The sequence below is a fragment of the Cephus cinctus genome, unplaced genomic scaffold, assembly GCF_000341935.2.
Source record: "Cephus cinctus unplaced genomic scaffold, Ccin1 Ccin1_scaffold0269, whole genome shotgun sequence".
Classification (NCBI taxonomy): domain Eukaryota; kingdom Metazoa; phylum Arthropoda; class Insecta; order Hymenoptera; family Cephidae; genus Cephus; species Cephus cinctus.
This window is the reverse complement of record NW_014332979.1, coordinates 223,229-235,861: the sequence shown is the minus strand read 5'-3', so window position 1 is coordinate 235,861 and position 12,633 is coordinate 223,229. Positions and strand designations below refer to the sequence as shown.

At 36.9% G+C, this 12,633-nt stretch overlaps 2 protein-coding genes across 4 annotated transcripts; one reads left to right on the top strand and one right to left on the bottom strand.

Moving 5' to 3' along the window:
* The first annotated feature begins 348 nt into the window (after window positions 1-348).
* LOC107265989 (bone morphogenetic protein 10) lies at window positions 349-2,458 on the top strand. The gene has a single exon (XM_015736000.2). The coding sequence runs from the start codon at window positions 1,400-1,402 to the stop codon at window positions 2,432-2,434; it is 1,035 nt and encodes a 344-aa protein (XP_015591486.1). The 5' UTR covers window positions 349-1,399; the 3' UTR covers window positions 2,435-2,458.
* On the bottom strand, window positions 2,446-12,588 carry LOC107265987 (microsomal triglyceride transfer protein large subunit). 3 transcript variants are annotated; one of them, XM_015735995.2, is made up of 6 exons: window positions 12,434-12,588; window positions 11,400-11,551; window positions 9,817-9,840; window positions 8,466-8,656; window positions 5,121-5,774; window positions 2,446-4,475 (listed from the first exon to the last, which is right to left on the bottom strand). In XM_015735995.2, exons 2-6 carry the CDS (start codon window positions 11,461-11,463, stop codon window positions 2,727-2,729), a joined length of 2,682 nt encoding a protein of 893 aa, XP_015591481.1. In that variant the 5' UTR covers window positions 11,464-11,551; window positions 12,434-12,588; the 3' UTR covers window positions 2,446-2,726. The 3 variants fall into 3 exon arrangements, with proteins under 3 accessions (XP_015591481.1, XP_015591482.1, XP_015591483.1); XM_015735996.2 differs by having other exon boundaries at window positions 12,325-12,560; XM_015735997.2 differs by lacking the exon at window positions 9,817-9,840.
* Between the last annotated feature and the right edge of the window lie 45 nt (window positions 12,589-12,633).

Sequence of the window (12,633 nt, the reverse complement as noted above, 5' to 3'; positions counted from 1 at the left end):
AATGTCAAATAAAAAATTGCGCGGAGTAACAATATTTTTATCATTTTTATCTATTAAATAATTATTATTTTCAAGTTTTACATCTAAACAGTTATGTATTTCAGTATCATTCAACATAATTTATTTGAACCGTATCATTTTTAGTAACGTAATAAAAATTCTTGAGATAAACGGGTTGGCTTCGAGGCACGACGATATTTTATTATTTTTCTTTTCTTTTTATTCATTTGATACATCAAGAAGAAATATAAATTAACCTCAGACATCTGCAAATATTATTATTTCATTTATACGCGAAATTTTATTTCCTCTATAAACTCCCACATTGTTCCCAATTATGCTTCCAAAGTTATATGCACACATTGACATTTCTATTTTTTTGAAATAATTTTATGGCGAAATTCAAGCGTGCACGATGTAAATGCATCATGCAGTACAGACGTGTTTTACAACAATGCAATCAGACCGGATTTATTTTAAGAACTACATATATCTTATAAATAGACGTATATAAAATGTTATTTTAATATTGCAGTCCATTGGTCGTTGACAAAGTTGTATGCAACATATGATTGTGAAGATTAAAATTATGAATCGCCACCCATGCTTCAAAAAACGTTTTTCATGAAACTTGACCTTTTGTTAAATATAGATTAATGACTAGTACGAACGGAAATTCATTGATTAGGTGCTCTAGATTTGTTCTCGAAATATCTTTGAAACTTTCAGCATAAATATGGTAATATATTCTACAGGACAGAAAACCTGAACTAAAACGATTTCAATAAGAGTGCTCAAAAAGTCTAAACGTAGTATAATAAAACCAATAAAAATGTGTAAAATAGTAAGTAAATTTTAGAGTATTCTTATAAACGACAATCGTATCCGATTGAATATATCTGATTGCCTTAGGTCGCTTTTAACCTATAATCATTATCATCTGCATTGCTTTTAATAGGGAATTGAAATTCCTGCATGACGCAGAGCTGCCATACTAGCATAAGAAGGTGGATGCTCGGTCAAGTGGATGTCTGCTGTCGATAACGATTTCCGCGGCAATTTCGAACCTGGCCCTCGATTGGCGGTTATTTAGGGATCGAGAGAAACTTTCCTCGAGAGGAAGTCAAGTATAGTCCTCAGTTGAAAATGCGATGCAGTGGACGGTCGACGAAAATCGTCGCTCAGTAATTGTAAAATAAGTATTCGAAAAATAAAAAGGATTGTATCAAAAATGTCCAATCAGTTGAATTTTACCGTGCTGCCCTAGCCATTGTGAAATGAAAAGATCCTGTCAGGATTACTTAAAAAAGTGACATTAAAAATTTGTGATAAAATCATAAAATTTTCAAAAATGAGGAGAAGATCATTCTTTTAACACCCAACTGTCCGTTCGTCAATCATGCGGATTGCCTCGCAATACTGGTTACTTTCGTTCCTAGTTATTTTCGGGTGTTACTACGTTTGGAAGAAAGGATCATTATCCTGGGAAACGTCAGGAGTCGTTGCAAAAGCATCCATTGAAGTAGATCTCTCTTTACCATCAGCAGCGTCGTTGTCAGTGTCCCATAAGCTCTTCAACAGAACTACGAGGAAAACGAAAATTCGTAAAAGGAACCATGGAGCAGTCTCCAGGTATATGTTACAATTGTACAACAAAAGAGCAGATGCTGATATAGTGAAGGCACTTCAGCCCAGACACGTTTCCAGTCCAGTAGGAAACAAAGGTCGAATTCTCGAGTTTTCTATACCGCCAGTCAATTCAGGAGAGATTTTGGAAGCAGCAGAATTACTTGGAACAGCAGGTATGATAATGAGAGTCCGACCAATAAACGAAAAGACATCTGGAGTCCAGCGATCGAGAAGGGACGACTCTTGGAGAGCCTTCGACGTCACATCGTCCCTTCTAGCTCGAAAAAGCGACACGGTACGGCTCCTGGTTAGTGGAAAAGTTAAGAGCCAGCCTAACGGAGAAGGTCCGCTGTTGCTGTTAAGCTACAGTAAACCTAGAAAACGTAGAAAAAGATCAATGGACGAGGAACAAGATGAGAATCCATGGGACGAGGACGGTGGTCATCGTCGAAGACGACATGCTTGTCGTCGACGTCCGCTCTACGTGGATTTTGCAACTATCGCCTACGACGAGTGGGTCGTAGCTCCACCAGGCTACGAAGCATTTCAGTGCTCTGGCAAATGCTTCTATCCGTTCGGTGACCATCTTAGTCCCACCAAGCACGCCATTGTTCAGACTTTGGTGCATACGGCTCTTCAAGGTAGTATGCCTGGTGCCCATGGCAGTGCGAAAGCTGTTGGCAGAGCTTGTTGCGTGCCGACAAGACTTGCCCCCACTAGTTTACTTTATTTGGACTCAGCCGGTACGTTAACGTATCAGTATGGCTATGACGACATGGTCGTGGCAGAGTGTGGCTGTCGTTAATAGAGACTATATTTCGTTTTTACACTATTTTATTAATAAAATTCTATAGGCTAATCACCTCAAACGTATCGATTCAAGTCCACTTGTCCATTTGATTGTCCATGGAGCAACTAACTTCAGCTGGTAGATTTGAGGTGATTGGCCTTATCAATAATATCTACAACGTAAGCTAGTACTAGACGATATGGTACAAAAATACAAAGAAGCTAAGTGCTTAGCGTGAGCTCGGCTCTTGATAATTTTTTTCTTTGAAACAGGGGCTTTCACAGAATGTCGTAGAAGTCTTGGTTAACTAGCTGAACACTTTTGAGCACATTTCGTTGTTTTTTCTGTTGAGCAGGTAAGACTTTGCTGGTGATCCAAACTTTGTTCTACGTGTCTTTCTTAATTTGTGTCTACTGCCAGGTATCCTCTCTATCTTGTAGATATTGTGCCTTACTGTGTTTCGCGGTTGAGTGAGTCTCATACATAGAGAAATCGAACCCGAGAAGTCCACATCCGTCGCTAGCTCTAGTTTAGGTTCCATGCTGAGTGAGAATTCTGCTGTACTTTGTACAAAGTCTGAGCGAATTTTACTCGCACCACGAATGGCTATACCCGATCCCATTTCGACGAGGGATTGTGCGTTTCTTGACCATAGGCTAAGTTGAATTTTTCCGGCCAAGTCAAAACTAGCAGCCCCATCCACGTCGATTTCAGCGATGAAGCCTGACGAGAGTGGTATGAACTCTTTATGGCGGTGAAGATTAGTAAGTGTCTGGAATGCTGGTGTTCTTTCCGAAGCTGTTCCGGACCACACGTGACCCATGAGTTCCCCCTGACCAGAAAAAAAGACAAAAGGTCTTATTCCAACTCCGAGGAAACTTATGTCCATTCCAGCTGTGGCTGTTTCGTCTTCATCCGTGGAATCCGAATTGTCTTCGGAGGAGGATACAAAGCTCCCAAGGCCTCCTGCGAAGAGCCCCAAAGAGAATAGAGATTGACGATCTTTACCAGACTCTAAAATCACATCAACCACTCCGCGCTTAAGAAGTCCGGAACTCACTTCTTGAACCGTAACTAACGAACCATTACTTCCTGGGGAATTTAAAAAAGTTCTGGTGAAAGCAGTGCTTAGTCCCTTTAAAGCGAGTGCATTGTAGTTCATGACTTTTTTCCCCTCAGTCTGGAAAGCTTCTTTTAAGTTCTTCGCAAACTCACTATTTTTCTCAGCGATTTGCTCCATTCTTTGAGTAAGATATTTTCGCACTTCGTACACGGAGTCATTTGTTGACAGATACTGAACGAGACCTTGAAGATCTTCTTTCGAAGGATCAGCTTCTAATATGATATCCAATGCAAGAGTCCTGGCGCTACTGTCGCGTTTAGGGCCGCCAATTTGATAAAAAGTTTTAGCTGCTGCGATTTTCACCTCTTTGGTTAAATGCTCCTTCGGCAAGGCTCCCAGGGCCCGCCAAGCCGCTACGCTTATGGCTCTAGTTCCATTCGAAGCGTAACTTAACAAAGTCGGAATGGCCACTTTACTTCTCAAATTACGTAGAGCTCTGAGAAATTTAAGCTTGCATTCTTCGCCCGTGCAACTATCGAGTCCGATTTCTAAGCTTGCTCTGGCTCTCTCAATTACCGCTGGGGAGCCATGCTGCCTAGCCATTGCAGCGGCAGTCAAAGCTAGAGTTTCAGAAATCTTATCGTTCTGCATTGTCTCCTCTGACCTTCTCAAAATGTCTTTAGCTATATCCGCATGAGGAGTAGCCGACATCGATAGCGCCCAAAGATATCTTTCGGTGTCGTCACCTCTTTCATCTTGTTTAAGAATTTTCATAGCTGCCTGATGCGCTGCAGGAGTTCCTGCTGATCCCAAAAGATCGTATAATTGAGATTTTAATTCTCGATATCGTGGACTTTTTAATAGTTTAGCTAGTTCTTCAGGACCAGCGTTTCTGACCAATGGTATTAATTTAAGAAAAGCCACAGCCGATTTCACCGATCCCAGCGCAGAATTGTCCAAAGCTTCCCGATTTTCTTCAAGCATTTCTTCAAGCTGTAACACACGGTACTTAATAGTATTGGAAAAATAGATACCAAAATACAATGTATGCATACACAAAAAAAGGGTACAGACAAAACTCTAACCAGATTAATACAAGATATTTTGGTCTGTAAGTCTCTCAGATGTTAAATAGGCTATTCAAACTCATTTATTCCTATCAATAATTTCGACAATGTAACGTACTCACGTCATAGCACGGAATAAGATATTGATTAATATTCTGCAGTTACTCAATTGTTGATAAAAAAAATATTGCTAATCTATGATACCGAGAAATTTTAATCATATCAAATAGTTATAGGATCTCAGCAAGCACGTAGTAATAATTACATAGGAAAAATATTGAAATATCCTATTCGATGATAAAACAATTAAAAAATATTCATTGTACATAATTATTGTATCATTGAATAAGAAATTGTAGCATTCCAGTAAACACAATATTACATGTGTCCATCAATTACTGACTGATCAACTGATATATTGAGGTTACATAAAAGAGTGGCACGCTGCAACTAATTTGTGCATGACTTGTAATATTGTGTTTGTTGAAGTTGTTGATAAGTAAGGTTTGTGTTTGCTGGGGGTTACTGTAAAACTGTTACTTTAAAAGTGAGGAAAAAGAAAAGGACTCACCGTAACACAACCAGACTCAGGACAAATCGCAGGCTCAGGTTGCAGATCGATCTGAGTCTTTCTGAAACTTGGTTCGAGAAGAGCAACAGCATCCTTCACGGAATCTGCTTGCACGGGTGACGCTTCGAAAGTTCCCGGAAGTAATTTTAAGGTTCTCTGAGATGTGACGGTAGTGCCAACATCCTGTTTGCCTCTCAAATTCATTGCGTGGCTTTCATAATCGATTACAGAATTTAGCAGAAGTGCGTGAGTCAGTTCGTATGAAGAATTACGATTACTCGTAATATCAACATCCATTATGGGATTTGGGTGCTTTTGAACTGGAGTCAAGGAACTCTGCTCGCAAGCAATTTTCTGTTTTCTAATGGAACGTGGTCCAGCAGAATTGTAGATGGCACTGCAGAGACCGGAAGCATCTCGTTCTTTGAATTCTCCATCAAGAGTTCTGTACTGAAAGAGACTGGCAAGGCCTCTTTTTAGATTTATGTTCGATACCGTTTCTGATGGATCTAAGTAGACTGCTAGAATTTCTCCGTTTTTCCAGAGTATGAAAACGGGGCTTTTTGAACTCTTATCCAGCTTTGAACTGTGTTCGACGAAACCTTCGGGTTCTGGTGCTTTTCTCGATTTTATCCATAATTGTGGAGATATTAGCTGCAAAACAAGAATTAATGTATGAGAAAATTATGTTATCCATTTTCAATATTGTAAAGTAAAAATTAATTCATATTTCTTATGATTACCGAAAACTTCAAGATTGTTGGAAAAGGGTTTCTCTAAGTATTCTTATTTGCACTGTACAGGGAAGTAATTATGAAAATTTTCTCTCAACAGTTATTTACAAAACGAAAGAATATAAAATTGTTAATATAGGGTATACATATATTTATTCGCATGCAGAATGAAATTATTCTGAAATAAATAAATATTTAAACAGTAGATATAATGTATTGCAACGATGAATATGTTTCTTTCGAATTATTATAAGATGAATACACCAGATCAAGCTGAGTTTTTTTTTATACTGAGATAGTGGCAGAATTAATAATTGTTTTGTATATCTATGTGGTTAGTATGAATATTTAGTTTCTCTTATCATTACAGTAATTAGTGTCATTATTATTGCAAAACGAAATCATTCGGGCGACATTGTAAGTTTGTGCTAAAAAGTAAAACAGATTCTTACTATAAGGGTGTTTTAATTCATAGCCTTATTAAGAGAAAAGTTCGTTATGACGAAATATACAAAAAAAAAAATATAAGAGATTTATGTAATACGTGGTAGTTTATGGTATCATAAGATATTTTACCCTGATATTTTTTTTATAACTTGTAATACTAATATATGATTGTTTATAAACCTATTGCTTCTTTATTATTCATCGACAAATTACATTATGAAAAAGAAAGACAACATTTGAAGTAGTTTTGCAGTGACTTTTTACATAATAATTTTGCATAGTGAATATATTTTCACAAAATATGATAATAAATTTGTTGTATTATATCCCTTTTCCAAAATAAGTATTTATAATCAGATTGGACTGTAATTTCAAAAATTTTAATTAAAATTGAAACGAACTGAACGTGATGGAATGAACAAATTTATCAGTTCCTATCTAATCCTATAAATATAAAATCGAAATAGTAATATACAGGTTGTTAAATTATTTCAATCCCCATACACAATTTCAGCCAATAAAATGTACACCTACATTTTCTTATAATATATTCGAGTGAACGATGACAAGGTGGGTAATCTGTCGTCAGACGTTCAATAGTGCCGAGTTTCTTATTCTTAGATAACTGAGGAGCACATTGCAACAAACGCGTGCGTCACTTGTAATATTGTGTTTGTTGATGAGTTTCAAAAATTCAAACAAAATAATACAACCCGAATAACTTTCAGAAACCCGGTTTCACGATAATCCGATTATTTTTTGAAAACCGGTCCTTCATATTATTCCGTTCGAAATTCTGAGGTCAAAAACGTTTAATTAGTAAAAGTCTTGTATAAATTACTTCACTGGACACTTCTGTCTGCAAAGAGATAAATATACATATATGAAACTGTATATTAAATAATTAAAATCACTGAAACGAGGATCAGATAAAATATTGAGCCTCACAATTATTTTATAAAGGGGTAGTTTAAAAAAATATATATTTAATTTATCTAAAGGTATAAAACTTTAAAAGGAAGCTTTTACTTCCATTAACCGTTGAGCTTTAAAGTTAATAAATAAAACTTTCTATCATACCACATTGTTCCTGAAAATGGTTCGCGTACGGTTAAGTATAAATTCAAAAAGCATATGATTAAGTTCAACTGGACTACCTTGTATATTAAGAAGCATTCTATCCGTTTTCATTGACAGTATAATGTTCAAAGCAATATTCTAATCTAAAGAGAATTTTATGTTGGGTAACAAAAAAAAAAGAACCTAGAAAGTATTTCTTTTATGCCTGCAATATTGTGGCCAGATCTGTTATGTTTCTATAAATATTAAGAGTCAATTTTCAGAACCAACTACTTGTTGCTACCAATCAACTTGATTGCCGTGGTAAAGCTTGGATTGGACCAACCCTCCTTGATGGATTAAATCGATAACGTGCTCAAAATATTTGAAGGTCGACTTATCTTCTTAGATTCACGTATGCACAAAATATAAAATGGATATATGAGATGGAATGCATGTTCGCTGTAACGAATTTTATTCGTAAGTTTAAAGTTTTTAAGATTCCCACGTGCACTGGAATAATCATTAACATTACTGCACATTAGATCAAAGGTTATCGACGTACCACTGCTATTTCAAACTGTGAGATAACTGTGAAGAATATTTAAAATACTACTCTAAAGGACAAAAATGACGACAAACCTAAATACTTCAAATTCCTATTAATCGAAAGTATTGTAATCGATAGGTAAACAGAAGAAGAAAAGTTAATATTATCCAGAATATATAATTAATATTATTCAGAGATAACCATTGTAATGGTATTGACGAACATTCAAAGATGCACTATGGAACTAAGTGATTCATAAAAATTTGTCTACTTATATAGAATATACGATTGAATATTAAATTCACAGTAAAAGCAAGCTCGTTACACGTGTATAAGTCGAGATTATCAGGAATAAATAAAATATAAAAAAGAAAATGATAATATAAACACGTCCAGTATACATCGGACTAAGCACGAAATTATCAAGCTGTTAAAAAGGACTTTGAACGAGAGACAATGAAGAAATATGAGGCTTAGTTATAAGTGAGCTCATTTTCAATTGAATATCAAATGAGCATAAAAGAAAAAAAAAAGATAAATAAGCTCAAGTCAAACCTCAATTTTGAGAAGAATAGCGTCGGCATCTTTCGGATCTTTCCATAAGGCGGTAACCACAACCTGGCCGGTCAGTTGGAATCCTACATCGCCGAATTTGACTGGTCCGACTTCTTTGAAAAGAGTTGTAGTGGTTAACTCATATCTGAGTCCTTTTCCAAGGTTCCAACCAGGGGCGGTGCCAGCGACAGCTACAGCGAACAAGCACAGAAACAAGACATTCGTCATACCGTCGATAACTTTGTGATTCTATGACTAATGAAATTTGAAATCGGACTATATCTAGCAGGAGAGGACCGGAAGTTTCTTGGTCGGCGGTCGCGAGTCGACTGACAATCGTGGCTAGACTGCTCGACCCCACCATTGGGTCCGAAAATCGTATGTTAGCAGTCAATCCCATAGAGTGGAGCACCGTTAATTCTCATTCCTCTTTACTCCTCTTCCGCCACCGGCCCACTCTATACTCCGTGCATACCGGCGCCACCACCACCACGTCCTCCTCTTCCCCTGTACCCCCCATTTCCTTCGTTGCTATCTCAGTCATCGTATTATGCCCCTTGTATTGCAAATAATTCCTGACCTATCAGAATTGTTACGTCCCCCATTATTAGTAATGTGCATACAGCCCTGCTCCCTGATACAGGAGTGCATAACCGTTTTTCCTAACCAGTCTTACCTATTTTTATGAATCCACGTTCCTTTACCCGATTTATTATACATTTTAAATAGTTATAATTAAATTTTAGTTAATACAAAGATTTAATAAATACTTATTAGTCGACAAGGGGACAGCAGTCTACCAGGTACGAATGTTACAAGATCAATATACTATATATGCTGTGGATTAATCCTGAGGATTGCAAATACGTTAATACTAAAGGAGCTTAAATAGTTCAAATAATATAGGTTAGTGGGACCCTTTTTATCAAATAAAATTTGTGTTTCTTTATCTACTCGCGAGTAATGTAATGAGTGTTTACTATCTTTCACTTTTCATTCATTAACAACTTTTATCAGTTCAGCGTAAACACTACGTATTCGTAACGAAAACTATCATTGTTTCAAGAATATACGTTAGTGAAAAACCGTAATTCGTAAACACTAGTTAGCGCAATCCAATAGTCCACGTAAGCATCAAAAACTTCTTTTGAGTTGTTTTTGACGACAATTTCCTTTTATTTGCGTTATCTCGCTTTTTACTGCATAATCGAAGGACGAAGCGCGTTAAACTCTGTGACCAATTATTTATTATATGTATGTACTCCATTATGTCTTGGCGATAACGGCATTCTGAATAGGAGGGTCGTTTCCGTATCGCTCCAAAATGATAGCACCCTCGCTCTTTATTTACCTGGTGCCATCTGACAGTAGGATCCTAGAAAAAAAATAGTTGGTGTTGATCATAAAACGAACAAATAATAAATTTTCTTCAGAGTCTTCCAAGCCAAGCGAGATTCGCGTATTGCGGTTCTCTAAACATTGAATTTACCGACTCAGCAATCAGCAGATTACCGACTACTGATTATTGTCTGATTACTCCATCGGTTGGAAAGTACAGAGCGAAACGCGCGCGCGTATTGCAGATAACTTAGGAAGAAAAGGAACTCGTTATGGCCAATAGCCATCTTTATTTTTATTGCTTTACCACCCCGCGTTATTCTAGGCGTCGCCACGTGACAATATTACAGCGGAAGTATCAGTGAACAACAATTATAATGAGAAGTGTGTTAATGCATCAGCGTATTTACTTGTGCAATTCTACTAACATTACTTCCAATGAATATCTAGTCAATATTTCGATAGCTTATACAATAACGATGTAATTTGTTATCGAGGTATAAAAATAATCAAACCAAATGCACGTTGATCAACGTCGAAAATGTTTTTGTAAAATATTTTTGATTATTGTGCTCGTATATTATGTCTTTACTGTACTGTTATGTGAATTCGTGCCTATTGTCAAATAAACTCATGCGTGACGATATAATGGACGTTAAAATTTTGAGTATATCCTATTGTCCAGATTATTGTGAAAGTTTAAGAGACTCGAAAAAGATAACGTAAAAGTATGTAAAAATATTTAGGTTACCTAGTTGTAAATAAAAATAGAACTGCAACAAAGTGTTTGTTACTCAATTATGAGCAGCTAAGTATTTTGCTTCTATTTTATGTTGTAGTATTATTTACAAGATTACGCAACTGTAGAAATTCTAAGTTCCAGTGACGATGCAATTTGAAAATATATACTTCCCAATAGCAATGTTTATTATATGTATATGTTATGCATAAAAATTAATAATAGTAATTATCCACGGACGGTAAGCTAGTCCTCTTAAATGCCACGTATGGAACGATATAAACATTTAACAAAATAATGTCCAGGTGTAAACGATGCATTTGGTGTAGTGTAAAACTTTATAAGACTATTAAAAAAAAAGTGTACACGGTAATGTCACTGAACGAAAAGATAAAAGAACAAAGTACAGAAAACGAGACTGGTATAATACTGTTCAAATCGAAATGTAGAATTTGTGCAGGGATTCGTGTAACGAATAAATAATAAAACCAGCAGGCAAAGTACTGTTATAATAACGAACGACAAGCTTCGAAGAACGTTCCGATATAACAGGCGGAGAAAGCATAGCAAAAGCAGTGACTAAATGCGAACAGCAAATGAACACGAGAGTTGTCGGGCGTATTGTAAGTTCAGAGGTTTAAAAAGCTTTGACCATGTGGCCTGGTGTCAGGCGTATATTTGGGAGGGAGAAGGGGGCCAGGACACGATGGAAAATAATGGGGGTAATGGTGGGGGTGGAGAGGAAGAAAGATCGAAGGTGGGTGGGAAATGGTGGGAGTCTTGATTTAAGAATGAAGAATGTAGAATGTTGGGTATGAAGAGTGGCAGGTGGCAGGGGCCAATAACCGGAAACTTACCAAAGAATGCCAGGAGGCTGACGAGGGAGATGGTAACGGCGACCGGCCTTTCGGGCCAGGCCATCTTTCCTTCTTGTCGTTCTTCCTCGTTCCCAACTGTCTGTCCGTCCGTCGGTACGACCGTCCTGGGCCTACCGAGCTGTCCTCCTCTCCTACGAAGAAACACGAATAATTAGACAGGCCGCCGCGTTATCGTGTACCGCGACTACGAACTGCCTGGGCACCAGTCGAGGTGGTGGGGGAAGGAGCGTGGGGACATACGGTAGCTTCAGTCTACTCTGTGCTATTCGATTCTGGTTTACTCTGCTCTACTCTGTACAACGCACCACACTACACGTTAAACAGCGTGCAGTGGAACATGAAGAAAGCTGACAAACTCGTGCTCTCGAAATATATATTTATCGAGTGTGAATTATATTCGTCACCTTCCTTTTTACGTTCATGTTACTTCAAATTGATCTGTCACGTCCTTTTAGGCTGTTCCGTTCCTTTTGTTCGTATTGAATGGTGGAAGTAAATAACCTTAGCGTTACTGAGAAGTATTTTAATAAATTCGTATATTAACTGTGATATGCGGACAACGCAATTTTTAAAATTACATTATATAATTTTGGTTGCTGATTTTCCAAATTTTATACTTTTCAAAAGAAATTTCTCAAATTTGCTTTTAATTAGTGAGAAAAGATTTTATTTTTTTATTTCCTCGTATTCGGCTTAATATATAAATAAAACAATGTTTACTTCTTTTAGATGATTCACTCAATACAAAAGGACAACCGAATTTTTCATTACGAACAATTTTACTCGATGATTATTTTAGATCTTCAAAGTATCCAAACAGTTATTTTGTTCCAAGGATTCACATTTTTGCCGGTACATGAAATTGGGGGTATATTGAACGATTGCATTTATAATAACGTGTTACCTTATTAAAAGCTTTACATTTGAAGTTTGTATCAATATAATTTTTATTACACCGCATCCGTATTATTAAGAATGTAATGCTCGTGATGTGTTCTGACAAAATAGCAAACCTGGTTGTGACGTCGAAAACTTGTACACGCGAAAAATGTATGACACAAAGACAATGTTCGAAACGATTTAATGCACAAGAATGTTTACGAAGTGGACAGCAACAGACTGAAGAGGCTTCGTTGTGAGCAATTGAATTTTATGAACACGTCAAAGTAATATTGTTTTTGTTCTTATTGCTCGAACCCTGAAAGCCTTCTTA

Bases quoted from the DNA above. Each gene is read 5' to 3' on its own strand.
- LOC107265989 (XM_015736000.2), top strand. From the start codon at position 1,400: ATGCGGATTGCCTCGCAATACTGGTTACTTTCGTTCCTAGTTATTTTC.
- LOC107265987 (XM_015735995.2), bottom strand. From the start codon at position 11,463: ATGGCCTGGCCCGAAAGGCCGGTCGCCGTTACCATCTCCCTCGTCAGC. The intron at 9,841-11,399 runs GTAAGTTTCCGG...TTTTTTTTCTAG, and splicing joins CAGCCTCCTGGCATTCTTTG to GATCCTACTGTCAGATGGCA. The intron at 4,476-5,120 runs GTGAGTCCTTTT...CGTGTGTTACAG, and splicing joins CTGAGTCTGGTTGTGTTACG to CTTGAAGAAATGCTTGAAGA.